The 24,282-nt window shown below is 35.3% G+C and overlaps 2 protein-coding genes and 1 pseudogene across 2 annotated transcripts; 2 read left to right on the top strand and 1 right to left on the bottom strand.

Moving 5' to 3' along the window:
- Positions 1-13,505: 13,505 nt before the first annotated feature.
- On the top strand, positions 13,506-14,699 carry LOC147511503 (uncharacterized). The gene has a single exon (XM_086598491.1). The coding sequence runs from the start codon at positions 13,506-13,508 to the stop codon at positions 14,697-14,699; it is 1,194 nt and encodes a 397-aa protein (XP_086454617.1).
- Positions 14,700-20,079: 5,380 nt separating this feature from the next.
- LOC147511502 (U5 spliceosomal RNA) lies at positions 20,080-20,189 on the bottom strand (annotated as a pseudogene).
- Positions 20,190-20,514: 325 nt separating this feature from the next.
- LOC147511501 (protein JINGUBANG-like) lies at positions 20,515-21,849 on the top strand. Its single transcript, XM_086598489.1, has one exon. The coding sequence runs from the start codon at positions 20,515-20,517 to the stop codon at positions 21,847-21,849; it is 1,335 nt and encodes a 444-aa protein (XP_086454615.1).
- The last annotated feature ends 2,433 nt before the right edge of the window (positions 21,850-24,282 follow it).

The raw sequence follows: 24,282 nt of genomic DNA, 5'->3' as shown, positions 1-24,282 counted from the left end.
AAAACAAAGATAAACGATCCTAGAACAAGAAAACGCCATTTTCAATTGTCTTAACGAAACAACATAATTTGAGCAGAAAAAGGAATGGAATAAAAAAAAAGTGGATTCTAATTCTAAATTAGACAAAAAATTGGTTAGAGACATTTCAATAAATGAATTGCCAAGGACTCATAATTTTCCTTTGAATTCTTTGAGAATTATCTAACTTGAGTTATAAATAAAGTATAAATCTAATAATAATTATTATTATTTTCAGGAAGAGGAAGGAAGAAGAAATAAAAATAATAGTTTAATTGAATTGATCGTTTTATGGATCTATTTGCCACTATATATACTATAACATAGACATAAATTAGAATCATTCTCTCTTGAGCCGTACGAGGAGAAAGCCTCCTATACATTTCGAAGGGGGGGGGGGATTTTTCATCTACTTCTATCCCAATGAGTCATCTATCGAATCGTTGCAATTGACGTTCGATCCCGAAGAGAAGGACGAGATCTTCGGAAGGTGGGTTTTTACGATCCGATAAAGAATCAAACTTACTTAAATGTTCCCGTTATTCTATATTTCCTTGAAAAAGGCGCTCAACCTACCGGAACCGTTCATGATCTTTCAAAGAAGGTAGAGGTATTTCATGAACTTCATGTTAATCACAAGAAATTTATGAAATAAAAAAGAAAAAAATGATATGCAATACGAGAGGCAATGTGAGAGGGGTAGAAAAACATTAAGTAAATAGATGAACTAACAGAATCTATAAAATTATGGGATTATCCTCAATCGGGTGGTTTTTGGTGAGACTTGACTAAAATAAAGGGGTAGAGCTTGCTTATTGTATCTTTAGGGATATTGAATAAACCCAAGATTTTCTTCTTCTTTATTTATTTATTTTCTACATCTACACTTTTTTTTATTATCTTTGTAGGTTGTCTATGAAGTGCCAATCCAACACAAGTTCTTATTTTTTATTTTTTTTATTTTTTTGTATTCTCAACGTTCATATTGTATTGAACAAATACAATTGATCGTGGATAAATGGATCCATTTATCCACACCCTATAAGTTTTTTTACTTTACTTCATGCAAGTAACACGTTCCTTGGATTCGATTGACACAACACAAGAAGTTTGTTCTGAATAAAAAAAAACGCAAAATTTTTAATTAAACTAAAATAACAAGGGCAACCCAAATTTTTTATGTTCATAATCGACTATAAAAAAAATGTTTTTTTTTTATGGGCAATCCAATCTCTTTTTTTACGATCATATCTACACAGTAGGGTGCAAGTGGATGTCCAAATATTCGAATCCAATTCGAATTCGTATTCGAAAAATTGGATATTATCCGAAAATTTCGGATATCGGATTCGAATTCGGATAATTTTTTATGTCCGAATTGGTTTCGGATACTGCCATATCCGCATCCGAAAATATCCGATCCAATTTAAAAAATTAATAGTTATTATATATAATTTATTTATTTATTTATTATTGTATAAAATATTATATAAAATCATAAACTAATAATATAAAACTATAATAACAAAATAATAATAATAAATGACAAATATATATATATTTATAATAGTTTTTATAGTGGTAAAATGAATTATTCAAAGCAAATAAAATTTTAATTAATATTAATTTTCGGATCGAATATTATCCAATATCCGATTCGAATATCCGAAATCGGATTCGGATTCGGATATCGGTATAAATTTTCGGATTTGGATACAGGCATATCCGAATCCGAACCTATCCGTTTACACTCCTATCTACACACCATAATTCAAACTTTGGGTTGCTAACTCAACGGTAGAGTACTCAACTTTTAAGTGCGACTAAAATCTTTTACACATTTGGATGAAGCAATAGATTCGTCTATACCATTGGTAGAGTTTGTAAGACCACGACTGATCCTGAGAGAGAACGAATGGAAAAAAACACCGTGTCGTATCAATGAATAACTCTAAGATAAGAGTACTTAATCCTTACGAGATTGGTACAAAATATTATTTGGGTTCTTAGAGCGTTACAAAAAAATAAATTTATGGTTGGATCGAGTGAATAAATGGATAGAGCCGAAAGGCTCAAATTAAATTATAGGGAAAAAAGCAACGAGCTTCGTTTCTTAATTTGAATAATTACCCGAGCTAATTATAATTAGAAATATATTAGTCCCTGGTACGGGAAAAGGTTATTTCATAACCTTCTAAATTATATAATAAGTGGATTCTCCACTTTTTTATGAATCCTAACTTTATTAACTATATCCCTGAGTGGAGACGAATGTGTAGAAGAAACAGTATTTTGACAAAAATCATTTTTTCTAAAGTCAAAAGAGCTATCGGGTTGCAAAAATAAAGGATTTCTAACCATCTCGGTATTTTATAACAAAAAAACCATTGGATTGGATGGAAAAATAGAGAATCTGTTGATTAATCATCTCCGAGGTATCTACCTTTTCTTACTATATACCTTGATACCTTGTTTTGATTGTATCGTACTATGTAATGTATTATTTGATAGCCCAAGAAATCCCCTACTTTGGTTCAAATCTAATTTACAATGGAGGAATTACAAAGATATTTAAAGATAGATAGATCTCGAGAACTAGACCTCCTATATCCACTTCTTTTTTAGGAATACATTTATGCACTTGCTCATGATCATGGGTTAAATAAATGTATTCCTTATGAGCCTATGGAAAATTTAGGTTATGACAATAAATATAGTTGACTAATAGTTAAACGTTTAATTGCCCGAATGTATCAACAGAAGCATTTTATTATTTTGGCTAATAATTATAATAAAAATAAATTTGTTGGGCATAATAAAAAAATTTATTCTCAAATGATATTAGAGGGGTTTGCAGTTATTGTGGAAATTCCATTTTCACTGCTATTAGGACCTTTCTTAGAAGGTAAAGAAATAGTAAAATCTATTAATTTATGATCAAATCATTCCATATTTACTTTTTTAGAGGATAAATTATCACATTTAAATCATGTATTAGATATATTAATACCCCATACTATCCATCTGGAACTATTGGTTCAAACCCTTCGCTGTTGGGTACAAGATGCCCCCTTTTTGCATTTATTGAGATTCTTTCTCTATGAGTATCATAATTGGAATAGTCTTATTACTCAAAAAACGAAAATTAATTTATTTTTTTCAAAAAAGAATCAAAGATTATTCCTGTTCCTATATAATTTTCATGTATATGAATCAGAATCCATATTTGTTTTTCTCCATAAACAATCTTCTCATTTACTATCAGCATCTTCTAGAGTTTTTCTTGAGCGAACGCTTATGGAAAAATAGAAAATTTTCTAGTACTTTTTGGTAATGATTTTCATACCATCCTATGGTTGTTCAAGGATCCTTTCATGCATTATTTCAGATATCAAGGAAACTCAATTCTGTTTTCAAATGGAACTCCTCTTCTGATGAAGAAATGGAAATATTACCTTGTAAATTTATGGGAATGTAATTTTTACTTTTGATCTCAACCGGATAGGATTCATATAAACCAATTATCCAATAATTTTATCAATTTTCTGGGCTATCTTTCAAGTGTACGGCCAAATACTTTAGTATATATATATATATATATGGGGAGAGATAAAAGCCACTCCCATTAGAACCACTCCCGAGCCACTCCCAAAACGTACAAGGTCATATCTCATCCTACCAGTTGAATTAAGGGATGATATTTTGTAGATATGATCTCCCTACCATGAATAACATGCCCACCAAATTTCGGCCCATTTGAATATGTCTAACCTAATCAAATGTTATTATGAAATAGGAAAATTCTTGACCGTTAGATAAATGTTCAAAATTGAACAATAGTTTTCACAAGGTTAGACATATCCAAATAGGATAAATTTTGTGGGCATGCTATCTATTGTGAGAAGATCATATATCCACAAAAAAATTGGGTCTTAATTCAATTTGTAAGTCGATGGAGTGGCTCGAGAGTGGCTCTAATGGGAGTGGCTCTATATATAATGATCAGGCTAGCTACGTCGACATACGAAATTCATATACGCAATCCTACCTACCTACACAATAAACTAAAAGCTGATTTTATAGGGATATGATCTGACCCACATGGAGATCATCTCCATAAAAAAATCAGCTCCTTTGAACATGTTGACATCCCAACCAAAAGTTGAGTTCAAGTTAGAAATGTATCTGACGGTCTAAAATTTTAACACTCTTTTGACAAGATTAGGCGCATCCGATTGAGCTAATATTTTGTGGGGATATTATCCATAGTAAAGAGGTAATATCTACTAAAAATCAGCCCTTAGAGCAATGTGCAAGTCCGCTTTTGGATTGCGTATGTCAATTTTGTATGTCATTTTGTCATATTTATATATATATATATATATATATATATATATATATATATATATATATATATATATATATATATATATATGGGGTTATGGGATTAGGCAGATCCCCACCTGTATATTAGACCAAAGCAGAAAAGCTTACAAGCTCCCTAAATACTATGATCTTTAAAGGGAGTAGTACATCACAACAAGGGATGTGTGCAAGGCGAAAGAGGGCAGTGGGTAGCAGTAATTAGAGATAGCAATGGTGGGGTGATAGCAGCAGTGCATGGGGTTTTAGGATTTCAGACCATAGCTTTAGTGGAACTACAAAGGCTGGAACAAGGAATCAGGTTGGCACTGATAAGTGCTCAAAAAGTGCAATTTAACCCTCGATTATGCCTCTTATTTAGCCACCTTAGTGGACTAATAGTGTTTGTAAGTTATGTTTTATGATTTTACAGGTGAAAAATAGAGTTGTGTGGAATATTAGAGAAAAATGGGTAATTTTCTTCTTCTCGTTCTTCGTGTTCTTCCTTTTATATGGAAGGCTAATCTTCTCCTTCAAGGGAGGAGATGAAGCCGATGCTTCAGGTTTAATGATTCTTCTGGTTCATGGTGTTCTTCAATCAAGTTAGTTCTTTATGTTTTTAGTTATTAGTTTTATTGCCCACACCAGGGGATGGAAGTATAGAATAGGGTTTATGTTTTGCAATATTAATATCATGCTAGTGTTCTTTACTTTTCTTCTAGTAGTATAGTTCTTAGAGTTAGGGAAGTATTCTTTGTGTTGCCTTAGAAAGGGTAGCTCAGGGAGTGGCTGTCTAGGGGAAGTATTCTTTGTGTTTGCCTTAAGTGGTGATTCATTGAATGGCTGCCCTATTAGGAAGTACTCCTTGATGTTGCTCTCGGTAATACATTGAATGGCTTCCCGAGCTTACATAAAAGGAAAGAAGATATTAATAACATAAACATAGGAACAACCTTAAGTAGAGTTAATTGTTAACGATGTTTAGTCCAAGAGGGCATCGACACTCACTCGATTGCCTAATTGTAGTCTACTTGTAAGAACGACCATGAAGCAGAAGGTCATAGATCAAAAGTATTGGTGGATTCTAATCTCTTGAATTCCCTCTCTTATAAATTCTCAATAGTTTAGTTAATTTAGTTTAGTTTAGCATTAGAATCTAAAATCTCTACAAGCAAGTTCTCTACAAGCAAAAGTACAGGGAGATTTGCGATATATTTCAGAATTTGCATATTAATATCCCATTTCTGACCGCCATCAAGCAAGTTCCCTCGTATGCCAAATTCGTGAAAGATGAAGAAGAAGACTAACATTCCGAAAGAACCTTTTATCGCTCAAAGATGTTCATCGTACCTATAGAATCTAACGGTTGTGAAACTGAAATATCCTGGAAGTCTAACTATTACATGCAGAATTGGAGATTCTTTGGAGGAGCAAGCTTTATTAGATTTGGGTGCCAGTGTGAATCTTCTACCATATTTCGTCTACGAGAAGTTAGGCTTGAAGGATCTTAAACCGATTGATGTTACTTTACAGTTTGCAGATAGATCAGTAAAGATACCTAAAGGAATCATTGAAGACGACATAGTCAAGATCGAAGATTTCTATTATCCGGTTGATTTTATAGTACTTGACATAGAACCTACATCTGGTAGGCAGATACCAATCATTCTAGGCAGACCATTCTTGGCCACTGCAAATGCACTCATCAACTGTCGAAACGGTAATATGACGTTATCCTTTGGTAATATGAAAGTCGAGACCAATGTTTTCCATACGTTACAGCAACCACGGGAGGTGTGTGTAATGCGAAGCGAGGTATGCATGATTGAAGCGTTAGCACAGGATTATCTGACTCATTCATATCCTGCTGACGAGTTATTGAAAGCTCTGATAGACTCAGACTGTTAGGAACTTAGTGTCGAGGCAATCAATGCGATTTTGGATTCAACGCCTGTCATGGATGACAGCAAGTTCAAAGAAAAGTTTGAATCGCCTATGCCTGATGAACCATCTAAAGAGCTTAAGAAGGAGCCACCTAAGCTAGAATTGAAGTGTTTGCCGTCTACACTCAAGTATGTTTTCTTGGGAGATTTGGGAACCTACCCAGTAATCATTGCATCAGATTTGACTGAGGAGCAAGAATCAAGGTTAGTAGCACTTTTTAAGGAATACAAGTTAGCTATAGGTTGGACAATGGATGATATCAAGGGGATCAGCAATATGATAGTTCAACATAGGATTCATTTGGAATATGATCAGCAACCACAGAAGAGGTCGTTAAACTCCTTGACACCGGCATTATCTACCCTATTTCTGATAGTCAATGGGTTAGTCCAGTTCAAGTTGTGCCGAAGAAGTCCGGAACCACAGTAATCGAGAACAAGAACAATGAGTTGATTCCAACCAGGATTCAGACTGGGTGGAGAGTTTGTATCGATTACAGGAAGCTGAATAGCGCATCGAGGAAAGATCATTTTCCATTACCTTTCTTCGATCAGATATTAGAAAGATCGGCTGGACAAGCTTACTACTACTTTCTTGATGGTTACTCAGGATATTTTCAGATCTATATCCACCCTGAGGACCAAGAGAAGACCATATTCACATGTCCGTTTGAGGACATGTGAATGTGGTCTTCTTTTAAACGATGTTGCGATACCAACTTAATTCTGAACTGGAAAAAGTGTCACTTCATGGTAGAGGAAGGGATAGTGCTGGGTCACCAAGTTTCAAAGGAAGGAATTCTAGTAGATCGATCGAAAATGTCTATAGGAAGTAAACATGTTGTCGAGAGATCAATTTTAAGATGGAAACCTAAGTGTTCACCACCTGTTAGTTTATGGGATTTACTCCCTGTTGACCTTCAAAGGAAGATTATTTCTATGGCTTGTGTAGGGTGGGTTCGATAAAAGTCCATTTGCGCATAAGAGGAGAGTACGTAAGCTAGGTTGCTGTAAGATTTGCCATTCTGAAACTTGTCATGGGTTACAACCATTAAGAGAAAATTGTTGGTACAAGGTATAATTTTGTCAATCACCTACTGAGAGAGATCAGAAGAATTCCTACAAAGTGAAACCTAGTGGGTGGGAATACTAGTCTTGAGGATCTGACTATAAAGGACTCAAAAGTCTTGAGAATTTGACTTTAAAATACTCACATTACGTCTTAGGGATCTGACGTAAAAAGACCTAAAAATATTTGATTTGTTTCTAAAACTAATTCTACTGATATTCGACATCAATGGTAATATCCTACCTTTTTCTCATCCATTTCATTTACTTCTTTGTACATTGAGGTCAATGCATGCATAAGTAGGGGGAGGGGGGTGTACTTGAGAAATGAATTTCGAAAATTAGTTTTCAAAAACAAAAATATTTTTGTTTCTATATCAGCAGCATGAGAAAAGTGAATTTTAATGATGAGTCTGGGATATATATTCTATACTGCTCAGTGTTGAGTTTGATAGATAGTTGATATTATTGATTTCATTACCGCTTAGACTATTTATTATGCTTGGACATAGTTCTTGTTGATTGAATTGTTTATCAAGGGACCACCATAGTACTTGGTCAGTTTTGTGTACTTTTGCTAGAAGAGAGATTTAACCCCTAATAAACTGGAAGTAGATTTTTTTAGACTTAGCCTGTGAGACTTGAGCTTTATACCCATTCTTTGGAGAGTTCTTACGAAAAATCCGAGTCTTAGTGACTCAACATCTTTCAATTCTTTATGTCGTTGTAATATAGTCACATTATTTGTTGATTTGGTTAATCAACGAAGTGACATCAACTGGGGAGATAGCAATTAGGTCTTGTAGTCTATTCGAAATAGAGTTTCATACTAATAAGTCAAGTAGTGAACCCATTCAGCCTTTATCCAACCTAGTAGGACCATCATGTTAAACCCTTTTGAGCCTTACAATAAGCCATTTTCTTTCATAAAACCTTTTACCCAACTCCAGACAAGGAGTATAGCCAAAAACCTTTATCAGCCATACTCATATGTTTCTGAGAATACGAAGGGCACAAGGAGAAAGAAAGAGCACAAAAGGAAGATTACAAGGAAATATCAGAGAGATACAATGATGACCATCATTCTGTTCTAAGAGAAAGAAGCTAGTGGAAAACAAGCATATCCAGTACTAATCAAGGATATACCACTGAGCTAAAAAAAAATAATAAGTTGAACAGAATGGATGGAAAAGCTAAGACAAAGGAAGAATTTTCTCTGTAATACAGAATTTGAAGAAATCTTCCAAAGAATGAAGCAAAACCCTTAGTGTTTTTCAGAAATAACCTTTGAATCCTTTTTACCTTTCCTTCATAAACCAATACCCAAGACAAGTTACAACCCATGACTTATCACTACAGTATGGTATGAAGTCTAGAATAGGTGAGATGATGCTAAAGTGAAGGACCCGACACTTCATATGTGATTGCCATTCTTTCCATGAGACTACTTTCATTCAAAAGTCCGTTTTTCAAGGTAGTATGTGGGATGTTCATATTCATTATTTTTTTCCCCACATACATGAGATAAAATAGTAGACCATCTTCTGAGAGATTCTTTTATGAGAGTATGACTGGTGAGGATTGAAAGTCGAAATTATCTATCTAAAGGTAAACTAGGGATTCCGTTTCTTGGATAGGAGAATATAGGAGATTGACTAAGTACACACATAAGCCTTGATTGAGAATTTTGTCAATTTTTACTATCTCCCATCATAATCTATGAATCTTTGCAGCAATGTAGTTAGCAATAGATACCGTTTGTTGGAGTAAGCACTAAGTGGGTAAGGAATTTCTCTCTCCGAAAAATACTATCATTCTTGAACATGCTATTGATTGATTTTGTGGGTATATCACATGAAAACCCTCACGAGACTATAACTCGTCCTTTTTGGGGAACTTAAAGGTTTAAAGCCTTGTGGTAAATGCAATCACGATGCCCGCGAAAGTGAGTTAGGATTTTATTTTTGTTATTAGGGTGTGATTTTGATCACTTATCTATTTTTTTTATCTTATTTGCTAAGAGACTAGCAAAAGGCTAGTTGGGAGTTGTGATAAGTGCTCAAAAAGTGCAATTTAATCCTCGATTATGCCTCTTGTTTAGCCATCTTAGTGAACTAATAGTGTTTGTAAGTTATGTTTTATGATTCTACAGGTGAAAAAAGAGAGTTTTGTGGAATATTAGAGAAAAATGGGTAAAATGGAGCAATTCAGAGTATTAAGGATCACATGGGAAGCCCGTGGACAATCATGGAGAAGGCCAAGGAATTGAAGCTATTAAAGATGCAACTTGGACCTATTTTAAAGCCTATTTGGAATCCCAAGACCAAAAGATTCGTTGCTTGGACCAAAGCCCACAAAAGAGGAAAGAAGGATGAAGCAAAAGAGGAAAAATAGAGTCTTGCGTCTGAGACGCGACTATCGTGCATCAAGATGCGACTCTCGCGTCTGAGACTCAAGGATCGTGCGTCCAGACGCATGAAACGACACTGTAGCCAATTCCTTCTCAGTTTTGGAGATGAAGTTGGACTCTGAAAGAAGTTGATTTGCATTAGGAAACAAATGACGGTGTGGAATGCTTCTAGAACTCATTGTAACCCCTATAAATAGAGGACCTAAGTGCCTTATGTAATTTGCCAATTCACTTATATTCTTGTCTCCAGAACTTGAGGCAGAGAGAGATTAATAATAAAAGATTCGGTTTTAACTAGTCGAGTCTTAATAAATTAGTCTTTCTAGTCTTATGTTCTTCGACTCTTCTTCTTCTCATTCTTCGTGTTCTTCCTTCTATATGGAAGGCTAATCTTCTCCTTCAAGGGAGGAGATGAAGCCGATGCTTAAGGTTTAATGATTCTTCTGGTTCATGGTGTTCTTCAATCAGGTTAGTTCTTTATGTTTTTAGTTATTAGTTCCATTGCCCACACCAGGGGATGGAAGTATAGAATAGGGTTTATGTTTTGCAATATTAATATCATGCTAGTGTTCTTTACTTTTCTTCTAGTAGTATAGTTCTTTAGAGTTAGGGAAGTATTCTTTGTGTTGCCTTAGAAGGGGTAGCTTAGGGAGTGGCTGCCTAGGGGAAGTATTCTTTATGTTTGCCTTAAGTGGTGATTCATTGAATGGCCACCCCTATTAGGAATTACACCTTAATGTTGCTCTCGGTAATACATTGAATGGCTGCACGAGCTTACATAAAAGGAAAGAATATATTAATAGCATAAACATAGGAACAACCTTAAATAGAGTTAATTGTTAACGGTGTTTCGTCCAAGAGGGCATCGGCACTCGCTCGATTGCCTAATTGTAGTCTACTTGTAACAACAACCATGAAGCAGAAGGTCATAGATAAAAAGTATTGGTGAATTCTAATATCTTGAATTCCCTCTCTTATAAATTCTCAATAGTTTAGTTAATTTAGTTTAGTTTAGCATTAGAATCTAAAATCTCTACAATCATAGTTTTTAATCCCTCAAACCCCCTTTCCAGTCCTGTCCTTCACATAACATACACTTAAAAGTAGAACGATACCCTACTCATCCTTTACTTATTGAGGGATAATTAGGTTTTGATACGCTTCTATTTGTTCAATGACCATCATCTATCTACATCATCCATATACCATCTATCATAAACACAAAAAGGAGCGCGAGTCAAGCACTGAGACATGACATCTGCAAGATAGAAGCACAAACAGACTCAGAGAATGTGGTGGGCTTTGTGAGCAAGAAGAAGGCTCCATGGCGAGCGAGGAAACTAATGAAGAGTATACAGACATGCAAGAAGATCTGATTTTCTTTTCATTAGTACATATTTATAGGGAGTCAAATCAATTAGCAAATGCACTAGCTGTAAATGTACCTAATGTAAGCTGTATTGACATTATACTTAGTTCATTTGCTTAGGATGTAAGAAAAATTGCATATGAAGATGCAATAGGAAAGGAATATATGAGATTATAATGACAAAATTTATTATTATATGAAAAGGGATAGGGGACCTCTCTAACAACCTCGCTTACCTACCCAAAAAAAAAGTACATCACAACAAGGCAATGTTACATTGCTACACTCCTCCCTAAGAGTGTGATTATTAGAAGGAGGCTCACATACAAAAACATATTACCACATCGTCGAGAGATAGGGACTACCAAACCTCCACTCCTCAAGAGCTTTCATACTAAGCTCCGAACCCCCAAACCTAAACAACAGTTAAATTATGTACCGCTAAGATTCCCAATAATAAACAAAACTGCTCAAGAAAGACAACATATCAAGCACTAAAAAAGGTGGCCAACCGTGGCGCTGGAAGGTTCTCTACCATCACAATAAGATTATCATTGATCTCTTAGCAACATAACTTTGCTATTAACCCAAAACCCCTCAAGAAAAGCAACTCTTCACAACCAAACCCAATCAACGTGAAGCATAGACCAAAGGATAAACAAGGAGATGCCAATCCAAGCATATGTTTCCATTAAGCGAAGTGGTGGAAAGGAGGAACCAATCAACTTCTTATCCTGAATAACTACCACTTCCACAAAGAGATCTGACATGAAGCTCAATCGATCAACCAAAAAGTGAAGGAACTACAAAGTTCGAGGGGTTAAAAGGCAGAGGGAGCATATAACTCAAAGGTGGAAGAATCAATCGATACATGACCTGAAGATCTGAAGGACTTTTGTAGCACAGAAAATGATTAGCTAATGTGAAGCTTATTAACACACGAACACAATCAAACCTTAGCCAAAGATTGACTTTGAATCTGTTTCATGGCTAGCATAATGGAAACCATAACCATAAACACCTAAACACCTTCTACCACGATCATGTTATGGCAAGTTTTCCCATTCTTACACTACTAGATCCTAAGATCAAAATTGTCACTTAATCATTTTTCCAGATCTCTAGATGGTTATTTATGTAGGACTAATCTGAGCAAAAACCCTATGGTTATTGTTTAACCAACACACCTGCTCACTAGCTGAACCTTCAACTCTTTGTATGCCAATCCACAGTTCCAAGCTAAGTATGTAGGTAAAACATAAACACCAAAAACAGTTGCAGCAGTAGCAGTTCTTTCGTTATTACACCAATTTCGTCCCGAGTTCACTAAGCATATAAAAACACGTAACCAACCCAACTATAAAGAGTATCTTAAACAATAATTCACTAGTTAAGACTATTTTCATCACAATTCCATATGAACACCTAACAAGAATTCCATATTCAAGACTCACAAAGAGCGCCATACCTGGTTAAGTTCCTCTTTCATTAGCGTGCAAGGTCGAGTTTCCAATCCTTATTGGATTTAACAAGTCCACAAATACAAGTTTGATCTTTCAAACTCTTTTTCTTGCATAATGGAATCACTAATGGGGGCCTGGATATGGGCTTTTATCTTCTAAATTGAAGGATTAATCAAGAAAACAGCCCTCCAACGCAGCCCCTAAACAGGCCTCTATTTTTACCATCCTAGATATCTATCTTCATATCTGGACATGTTTTTAGAGTAGCCGGAGCCCATTTGCATCTAACCTTTGTAAAACAAATTGAAACACAATTAAAATTTGCTAGACCTGAAACTCGAACTCGCAACCTACTCAACTCCCACGTTTATACAAAAGCCGAACTTTTCCACTAGGCTAATGTTAGTTTGAGTGTCTCGAAATTTTAAAGTTGTTTTTCCAGGTAGTGTTGTAGTATAATGGAGAAATGATTCTCGGTCAAATAAGTCAACAGAAGGTTCTGAAGATCCAGCTCAGCACAGTACACATCAGCACAATTAGTTACAATTGAACCTGTTTTATTTTCCGTGTATTTTAATTTTCTCAATAAATACTCAATGATTGTAAGAATAGAAAACAAGTCATTATAATAAAAAGTTTTTCCTTCTTCTGAAAATTCAAAATGGTATTAGAGCTATCGATCTAAAATTTTAGATTTGATTTTTTTTTTTTTTTTTTTTTTTTTTTTTTTTAAAGATCATTCAACTTTATTCAAGTATCAATTCTAAATTTCATTTTCAAACTTTCATCTTTATTCTCAAAATCAGATCTACTCCAATTAATTCTTTAAATATCTTTTAGGGTTTCAGTCTTCAAACTCTTCATATCAATTCATGGCTTGTACAAATCAAACGAATGAAGTATCAAATCCAAATACTACTTCTGCAGCTGCTCTCAATACTCCTCCACCAGTAGCTGCTCTCAATACTCCTCCACCAGTGAATCCCAATTTCAATTCAATGAATCAGGGAAATATCCCAAATCTGCCAATGGTAGTACCTCCATCCAATATTTCTTATTCTATACAAAACATTTCTAACATGGTTCCTCTTAAACTCAATCAAGAAAATTATTTGATGTGGAAACAAGTATTTCAACCTATTCTTATCACCTTTGATCTAGAAGGTATTATTGATGGTACTGATATATGTCCTTCAAAGTTTATTATTAATTCAGATGGTTCATTATCATCTCGACTCAATCCCAAGTTTATTTCATGGACAAAACGAGATCAAATGTTGCTTATATGGATGAATGCTACCTTATCAGATGAAGTTCTACCGTATGTAGTTGGAATCTCAACTTCAAGACAATTGTGGAACATTCTGGAGAATAGGTTTTCTTCTATATCCAGGTCTCATGTAATTCAACTCAAATCACAACTTCAAGCTATTGTCAAAGGGAATTCTACCATAGCTGAATACTTACAAAAGATTAAGAATATTGTTGATAAATTAGCTGCTGGTGGTGTACCTGTTGATGAACCTGATGTCATTTATCATATACTAAAAGGCTTACCTTATGAATTTCATTCATTTAGTACTGCTATTAGAACTCGTTCAGTTAATGATCCAGTTACTCTTGATGAGTTGCATAGTTTAATTCTTAGTGAAGAGTTAAATAGCGAAGATCAAAATAGAAACTCACTGTTAACTGATCATGTTCAAGCTTTTGCTGCTTTTCGAGATTCTAATCATAACTTTGGACAACATCAGTTCAATAGTTCAGGACGAGGTTATTATGGAAATGGTCGCAATAACAATGGCTCAGGCAGAGGTCATAACAATAATGGAAGAGATTACAATGGCTCTTATAATGGTAATAACTCAAATGGTCGAGGCAGAGGATACAATACCAATACTGGATTTAGTTATAATGGAAATGGATCTACTAAATATAAGAACAACAATAGTTCTTATCATGTTGGCTCTTCTAGCAATGCCAATGGCTCAAGTGGTAACAGCTCTAGACCACAATGTCAAATCTGCAGTAATTGTGGTCATGTGGCAATAGATTGTCACAATTAGATGAACCACTCTTTCATGGGCAGAATTCCTCCAAGTAAACTTGCTATGCTTGCAAATCTTAATGATGTTGGTTCCTCTTACAGTGGTTCTAACTATAATGGATCTCATTACAGTGCATCCTCTTCAAGCTACACTCCAAAGGATTCCTATTGGTATGCAGATACTGGTGCCTCAAACCATTTTACATCTGATCTCTCTAATATGGGAATTCATTCTGATTACAAGGGCACTGACAAAGTTGTTGTTGGTAATGGCCAAGGTTTGTCAATTCTTCGCATTGGTTCTAATTTCTTTAAATCACCTGATTCATTACATACATTTCACATGAAAGACATATTACATGTTCCTCATATCAAACATAATCTTCTTAGTGTACACAAATTTGTCACTGATAATCATTGCTTTCTAATATTTACCCCTAATGCCTTCTTTGTAAAGGACATTGCCTCGGAGAAAATGTTTTTCCAAGGCCCAACTAAAGATGGACTATATCTTCTTCATCTTGTCAACAATCTAGTCTCTTCTTCTACTACTTTTCTCTCTACCAAAGCTTCAGCATCAATATGGCATAAAAGATTGGGTCATCCTTCTTCAGCTGTTTTTCATAAGTTGTTTAATTCAAAATACATTGATATACAAGGCTGTCATCAATTTTCTTTTTGTAATGACTGTGCTCTAGGCAAGAGTACTAAGTTGTCATTTGGTACTTCTACTTGTAAAACCAATACTCCTTTACAACTTCTTCATATAGATTTGTGGGGACCATCTCTAGTCTATTCTATTAATGGTTTCAAGTATTATGCTAATATAGTTGATGATTTCACTAGATATTGTTGGTTTTTTCCTCTATCTTGTAAGTCTGAATTTTGTGCCATATTCAAGTTCTTTAAACATTTGACTGAGAATGCTTTGAATCTTTCAATAAAATGTGTTAGAACTGATAATGGAGGAGAATTTACTAGCCATATATTTGAGAATTTCTTGTTAAGTCATGGTATCAGTCATCAATTCACTTGTCCTCACACACCTCAACAAAATGGGGGTTGTTGAGAGGAAGCATATACATATTTTGGAAATGGCTAGAACTCTCATGTCTCAGTCCTCTCTTCCTCCTACCTACTGGGTTGAATTGTTTTCTACATGTGTCTATTTGATTAACAGACTTCCTTCTCCTGTGTTGTCCAATATATCTCCATGGGAGAAATTATTTCACAGACCTCCTATTTACACAAATCTTAAAGTGTTTGGTTGTAGATGTTATCCTTGGCTAAGGCCATATACATCTAACAAATTGGAAGTCAGGTCTTAACCTCGTGTTTTCATAGGGTATAGTTTAAATCAAAAGGGTTATAAATGTCTAGACATTTCCACTGGAAAAATATATGTCTCTAGACATGTGGTGTTTAATGAGCTTGAATTTCCTTTCAAAATGTTAGTTCATTTTCAATTCACTCAATCTCCATAAAGGATTTCTTGTTATCAAAATTTTGCAATGACTCTCTTGATATGCCTTACTCATCTACTTCTGACATAAATCATGTTTCAGTATCAACATCACCTCACAAGTCCAATTCTTTTGACATTGTTCTTGTTGCAGCTTCAATTTCATCTCCATCTTCTGAATTAGTTACTATTGCTTCACCTTCTAACTCTTCCAATATCACATCAACTTCAAGAATTCACTCCATGCAAACTAGAGCTCAAAATGGAATTTTCAAACCTAAATCTCTCCTAACAACTAAGCATCCTTTGCCCCAAGCTCTCACTGCTACACTTTCTTCCATGCCAACAACACCTACATGCTTTACTCAAGCTAACAAAGACCCTAATTGGAGAGAAGCTATGGTTAGTGAATTTAATGCTCTATTGAAAACTAAAACATGGATTTTAGTTCCTTATTTACCTTCAATGAATCTGGTAGATTGCAAGTGGGTCATTAGACTGAAACAAAAGCTAGATGGTGGTATAGACAAATTCAAAGCTAGGCTTGTAGCTAAAGGGTATAATAAAAAACATGGTCTGGATTATAATGAAACTTTTGCACCTGTTGCAAAACCTACCATTATACGATTAATGTTATCCTTAGCTGTTCATTTTGGTTGGGATATAAGACAATTAGATGTCTCTAATGCATTCTTGCATGGTCATCTCAAAGAAGAAGTTTTCATGAAGCAGCCTCAAGGTTTTACTGATCCTTTAAAACCTACTCATGTTTGTAAAATGTTTAAGTTTATCTATGGTCTAAAACAAGCTCCTTGAGTTTGGTATGAAGAGTTATTTCAAGCCTTAATGTCTATTGGATTCAATACTTCACACGTTGATCATTCTCTATTCATTAAAAAGGATTCCATTTCCATTACATATGTTTTAGTATATGTGGATGATATTTTGATCACTGGAAGTTCACCTGTTGTCTACATGAATATTATCAAGCAGTTAAGCTCTATATTTGCCATGAAAGATTTGGGTACTTTGCATTATTTTTTGGGATTGGAAGTTCAAAGAGAATCATCAAATGGATTGTTCCTATCTCAAACAAAATATGCCTATGATCTGTTGACTAAAGCCAAGATGCAGGATGCTAAACCTTCTTCTACTCATATATCTTCAAGTTGTAAGCTTGATAATCATACTGGTGAAGTTTTAATTGATCCTACTGAATTTAGATCACTTGTGGGTGGTCTGCAATATTTAGTATGGACTAGACCTGATATTGCATTTGCAGTGAATGTGGTCTGCCAATTCATGCATAATCCCAGAAATCCACATATGATGGCAGTGAAGCGGATTTTGAGATATATTAAAGGTACAATAGATCATGGCATTTGGATCAGCAATAGTCCTCTGACAATTCAAGCATATACTGACACTGATTGGGTAGGTTGCCCAATGGATAGAAGATCCATCACAGGATTTTGCATTTATCTTGGTTCTAATCTTTTGTCATGGTCTGCTAAGAAGCAACACACTGTTGCTCGATCATCAATGGAGGCAGCATATTAAGCTTTGGCATATACAGCTGCTGAACTTTACTGGATATGCCTTCTTCTTCAGGATCTCAGAATTCCTATATCTGTTCCTCCTTTAATATTTTGTGACAACATTAGTGCAATCTCCTTAGCCAACAATCCTGTCTTCCATGCTCGTACCGAACATGTGGAGATTGACTATCATTACATTCGTGAACTTGTCACCAGAAAACTCATTGATGTTCAATATCGCAGCACCAAAGATCAAATAGCAGATATTTTTACAAAAGTTTTATCTACTGCAAGGTTCAAGTTACTCTCTCACAAGCTTTTAGTTCAATGTTCTCCCTTCAGCTTGAAGAGGGGTATAAGGGAGAAGTGATTCTCGGTCAAATAAGTAAATAGAAGGTTATGAAGATCTAGCTCAGCATAGTACACATCAGCACAATTAGTTACAACTGAACCTGTTTTATTTTCCGTGTATTTTAATTTTCTCAATAAATACTCAATGATTGTAAGAACAGAAAACAAGTCATTATAATAAAAAGTTTTTCCTTCTTCTGAAAATTCAAAATGTAGAACCTCTAACTCTCCTTCAACCAAGCCTTTAAATTGCTGATGTGGCCCTCTATTTTGAGGGCCTGCATTGGTGATGCCCTACGGACAACAAGGATCTCCATATTTAAGGTGCTTTTGTCAGATCCACATAACCCACAAGTGGGTAGAACTCCTAAGGATCACCAAGTATGCAAGATTTGGTTGTATCCATTGTAGAATTACTAAAGATTGAACCTTTGCAAGGATTCAAGTTGTAGGATAAGCATATTAGATTATCTCAATTCTTTCTGGGAAAGGAAAAAACAGGCAAAAGAATAGCATCTAGTCACCAATTACTAGCCACCGATCAACTGGAGGTGACGCCGGCCAAAGATTTTGTTTTCTCTTTGCGGCGCTCAAAAGCTAGAAAAAACTTTGTGTTAATATTTAGTTACAGTTAACATAAATTATTATATGTATGGTTTTTACTTAAAAAAAAAATGAATTATACACGAACCAATTTATATCTACTAGGGGTGTCAACAGTCTGGTTCTGGTCCAGTTCTTAGTGTTGTAAGAACCAAGAACTATTTAATTTTACGATTTCGGTTTTGGTTTCGATTCTTTACGATTCTTAAAATTGTGGAACCATACCCATAATCATTGGCTCTTAGCGGGTATTCCCGGTTCCAGTTCCAGTTTTTTTATTTTGGTTCTTAAGAGATTAACTATTTAAACACATTTTTTATTAGTCTTGTTAAAAAAAGCATACTAAATATACAAAAATACCGCACGAACTGCTTTTTAAATATTGATATAAGTAATGATGTCATTCAATATTAAATTAAATAAAACTATATATATTTTATGTTGTAATTCTCTCAAACTATATATATATATAGTAATTCTCTAAAAAATAGCTAGTTAAGTTAACTTAAAATAAGTACGTAGGTAAAACTTCACCTAGAAAATAAATTCAATCTCAATGTTTTGTGGATATGATATACTCACTATAAAGATCAGCTCCAGAAAATTTCAACTCATTTAGAAACCTTCAATATTAGCAAAAAAATTATTGTAAAAACTCGACATTTCTAGACCGTTAGATTTCTTTTTAAATATTACAATAATTTTTATCTATGTTAGAAGTTTCCAAATAAGCTGAAATTTTGTGAAAATGATCTTTATGGTGATTGCTTTATAACCACAAAAAATTAGGTTTGAATTCATTTTATAGGTAAAATTTTACCTACGTACTTATTTTAAGTTAACTTAAGTAACTATTCTTTTCTAGGCAAGCATGTTTTAAATGAGATCAGTAACTCTTTGATGAACTTATTTTAAGTTAACTTAAGTAATTTATTTTTATTTTTTTTTTTTTTGGCAAACATGTTTTAAATGATATCAGTAACTCTTTTATGAACTTATTTTAAGTTAACTTAAGTAGTTTTTTTTTTTTTTTTTTTTTTTTGGCAAACATGTTTTAAATGAGATCAGTAACTCTTTGATGCTGGCGAGATCTGAGCTCCATACATTTGGTATCATCACCCAAAAGGTTTACCGATTTTGCTAGTCGGCACCTACAAATTATATTTTTATATTATTTATAATATTAAATACTACATATTATATTAATAAATAAAATTTAATAATATATAAATGAACATTTTGAGTTTTGAGTTTTTATATTTTTTATGTTAAAAGTATAATAACGGTTTTGGTTCTATATGGCCTGGTTTTTTTAGTACCCACTAACCGGTACCCCCAAAATCACGGGGAGTACCCATGTATTTCCACCAAATTGAACAAAACTACGGACCCTTCAATAGTACTTTAGAAGAAGTTTCGTTGCTGATTTGTCGGGCATCCATACTGGAATTTTAAAGCCCTCCAAAAAATTTCGTATGTCGCTAAATACGGCGAACGCACGGTATTCTTTAGTAAAAGGCGAAAGAATAGTTCGCTCTGTGCTCACCGCACGACTGCGTGCTTAAATGGTCAGTCTACCTTGCTGTCATATACAATTCTGAATAAGCAATAGCTCTTGTTGTGCCCAATGTGGGATTATTCTCAGTGTCCTTCTGTCTACTACTTCAAGTATCAGCAGTTCATGAACCACACTTTGCCACCTTTGTAACGCTTTTAATGAGTTCAAAAACTAACCGCCACCTAATGGTCATCACATTTTAAGTTCTTTAAAGCAATACTACCTAGTTAGTTCGTCTCTTTCACCAAGTCTCTCACCCCAAAACTTCCCAACATATCGAAGAGAATTTAGCTCAAAACTTAAAAGGATTCCTTTTACTTTCATGGAAATTTATAACAACTCAGCATTTTCACATTTCGCGGATGAAGATCCAAACTCCATACAATCACCATCAAGAATGTCCTTCATCAAGACTTTGCCGGATTCGGATTCTCATTTCATGCCAACGACTGTATCTTCACCTTCACCGAGGATACCATTTATGCCTCCTAGCCCTGAGTCTCCGTGGACACTCACTCCTATCCATCCAACCCCTTCTGCATCTCTACTCTACCTTTGTGTTTCTTCACTTCATCGTCAAGATGGTAATCTCTTTTCGATTGCAGTCTTGAAAGGCCTAATCTTTACAGGGTCTAATAGTACACGAATTCGCATATGGAAGCAGCCAGAGTGTGTTGAGTATGGGTATTTCAAAACAACATCAGGTGAAATTCGAGCACTCTTAGCTTATGGTAACGTTCTCTTTACAGCGCATAAAGATTATAGAGTTCGTGTATGGAACATTTCAGTCTCCTCTGATAACTTTAGATCAAAGAAGATAGCAACTCTACCTCGACGTAACACATTATTATTCTTCCCAAAGAGCAATAGTCAACAACACAAAAGTTGCATCTCATGCATTGCCTACTACCATGCAGAAGGACTACTGTATACAGGTTCATGGGACAGAACAGTTAAAACTTGGAGACTATGTGATAAAAGATGTGTTGATTCCTTTGTTGCACATGAAGACAATGTGAATGCAATTGTAGTCAAACAAGAAAATGGGTGTGTCTTCACTGCCTCATGTGATGGATCTGTCAAAATTTGGCGAAGGGTAAATGGGGAGAACTCACATACTCTCATAATGACACTTAGGTTCCAACCGTCTCCTGTGAAGGCATTGGCCTTGAGCACTTCAGCGCATTCATGCATACTTTATTCGGGTTCATCAGATGGATACATTAACGTTTGGGAGAAAGAGAAAGTTTCAGGGAGATATAACCATGGTGGATTTTTACAAGGCCATAGATTTGCTATCCTTTCCCTAATCACTATTGAAACGTTGGTGATTAGCGGATCAGAGGATACAACGATAAGGGTGTGGAGAAGAGAAGAAGGAAGCAATATTCATTCATGTTTATCAGTCCTTGAAGGACATAGAGGACCAGTGAGATGCTTGGCTGCTTGCTTGGAGAAGGATCAGGTTTTGTTGGGGTACTTAGTTTATAGTGGAAGCTTGGATGGAACTCTTAAAGTGTGGAGACTTAAAGTGTTGCCTAGTGAGAAGGTGAGCGTTGAAGAGCAAGAGAGGAATGATGAACAGATCATGAAAACCTATGAGATGAGTCCAGTTTTATCTCCTTCATGGGTGGAGAAGAAGCTCCAAGGTAGTTAACAATTTACATTACAGAATTGCTTACTTGAGAAAGATGTAAGCTAGGCAGTATGTAACTGTTGTGAATAAAAACAATGCGGAAACAACGTTATCCACTACAAATAGATCAACCCTACACAAGGATTGATCTTTCTCTCTAGACAAGACTTCAACACCCTCCAAATACTGTCCCAACGCTTCTCATTAACAATTTAACTAGCATATAAAGTAAAGATAATAATGCAAAAGGGAACCAATCACAAAACAATGATATATCGTGGTTCGGCAATTTTATACACCCACACTGGCGAGTTCCAAGCTTTACTAGATGTCCAGAGTAAAAGATTACAAGAGCTCTCAATTCACTCACAAAGAATGAACACTCAACTCACTAAGAATTTTTCTCTTACCATCTCTTTCTTTCTTTCTTTTTGGTTAGGTTAAGTTTTTACAGAAAAAACTTTATATTTATATTGTTTCGTAAAAACAAATGGGTCGTCTTTGAAATACGATTGGCGGTGAGGCGAGCCCTTGGCCTGGCAAAAGTTGAGCGCATGAGTGCCTAACAACCTGATCGTTTGCGTAAGGAGGAGCTCGGGTGCGCCTTACATGAGAGAAACAAAAAAAAAATTATTCTCTACATTCTCCACCTCGGTGAGGTTTTAACACATAAAACCGAGCCGAACACATCCAGCAAGAAGTACTAGTCCCATAACTCACAGTCAGCTGCCCCAAAGGGCTCTTTCAAACATGTAGGATTTGGAGCAAGTCCAAATAGTGTTGGAACTTAACTCCGGTGACAACCTTTGTCAGCATATCAGCAAGATTGTCATGGGTGTCCACTTTCTCAAGTGCTACATCACCATCCTCAATGACATCCCGTATAAAGTGATAATAGACATCAATATGCTTGGTCTGAGCATGATGAACCTGGTTCTTCACCAAATGAATAGCACTCCGTCTATCACAATACAAAACAACGTTGTTCTGCTCAATACCCATATCATCCAGAAGACCTTGAAGCCATAGTGCCTGTCACAGCCCAATTTTCTATACTATCCCACTTCAACAACAACCCAATTCAAGCCGACAAATCAAAAAAACCAAACAACAAAGCGACGCCCTTGGTGTGGTCGGATCGCGAGCTTCGGCACCCCAACACCACACCACCAATGTCAATCTCGACAGCACCCAATCCACTCAACAACCTACTTCAAATACCACATCCCCGACATCCATCAACAAAATTCCAAACCACAGTAAATCAAAAAGAGGGCGGAAAAACATTATTTGTCCCCGACTCTTCGATCTCCGAGGTGTGACGCACTCTCTACTCCCAACAACCCATAAACAGTTTTAAGTATGTGGATAATAAAAACCAATAAAATTTTTACTTAAACAAAAGTCTTCTTCATGACAAAGATTCACAAATAAGATTAGGTTACAACTCTCATTTCAATAACTCTTTAATAAAATTTACAAATGAAAATACAAATACATTGTCTAGACCGAAAATCTATATCACCTTAAGGAAAACAAAATACATCCCGAAATGCAATACTAACGCATGAAACCACCGGCTACAACTTTTCTTCAACACTAAACCTGTCAAAACTTATCAACTATGTTCATTGAATGAACACCGATAAGCCAACATGCAAATCGGGTCAAGATTATAAACAATGCCGGTGTGAGTAGCCCTAAAATACAACCTATAATTATACTAATATATGCCCAATCTATAAGGCGCTTAGTTCCTCCACCGAGGCCTTTTAACTTTCAAATCGACTAATACAACATCCTAAAACACAATAATTTAGGCAGGTAGTTCCTCCACTGAGGCGCCTTAACTTCCCACTAACCACACAACAAACTATACACATAATAAATAAGGCATGTAGTTCCTCCATCGAGGCGCCTTAGATTCTAACTAAACAAATAACCAATCAAGCATGTTACCATAATTAGATTAATTAAGGTTTTCTCTGCGTGTCCCTAAAATCACGCCGTATCTATGTCTTACCTAGTTTCCCTGGCTACCACAATCGCTACCCAACGCCGAACATGTACATCCACATGCCTCCCCTTACAGAATGAACTACTCCGTGCGTAACTACCTTGAGCGGGATGCCGCACACCAGGTAAATCCTCACCCGGAAGCAATTATGTAAGTAATGTCACTATTCGGCATAAAATATCGCGCATCTCGTTCTATTTTGCGAACGGAATATATCAACATCTTATATCTCAACATCTTATATATCAACATCTTATATCTCAAGCCACTATTCGGCTACGATTGCCCAACACATGGGTCAATCAACATCTCATATATATACAACATCTTATATATCAACATCTTATATCTCAAGCCACTATTCGCCACGATTGCCCAACACACGGGTCAATCAACATCTCATATATATACAACATCTTATATATCAACATCTTATA

This window comes from Coptis chinensis, chromosome 3 (assembly GCF_015680905.1).
Source record: "Coptis chinensis isolate HL-2020 chromosome 3, ASM1568090v1, whole genome shotgun sequence".
Classification (NCBI taxonomy): domain Eukaryota; kingdom Viridiplantae; phylum Streptophyta; class Magnoliopsida; order Ranunculales; family Ranunculaceae; genus Coptis; species Coptis chinensis.
This window is presented reverse-complemented; position numbering and strand designations above follow the sequence as displayed.

What these genes read in the sequence shown, in the direction of transcription:
- LOC147511503 (XM_086598491.1), top strand. Translation starts at nt 13,506, where the DNA reads ATGGCTTGTACAAATCAAACGAATGAAGTATCAAATCCAAATACTACT.
- LOC147511501 (XM_086598489.1), top strand. Translation starts at nt 20,515, where the DNA reads ATGGAAATTTATAACAACTCAGCATTTTCACATTTCGCGGATGAAGAT.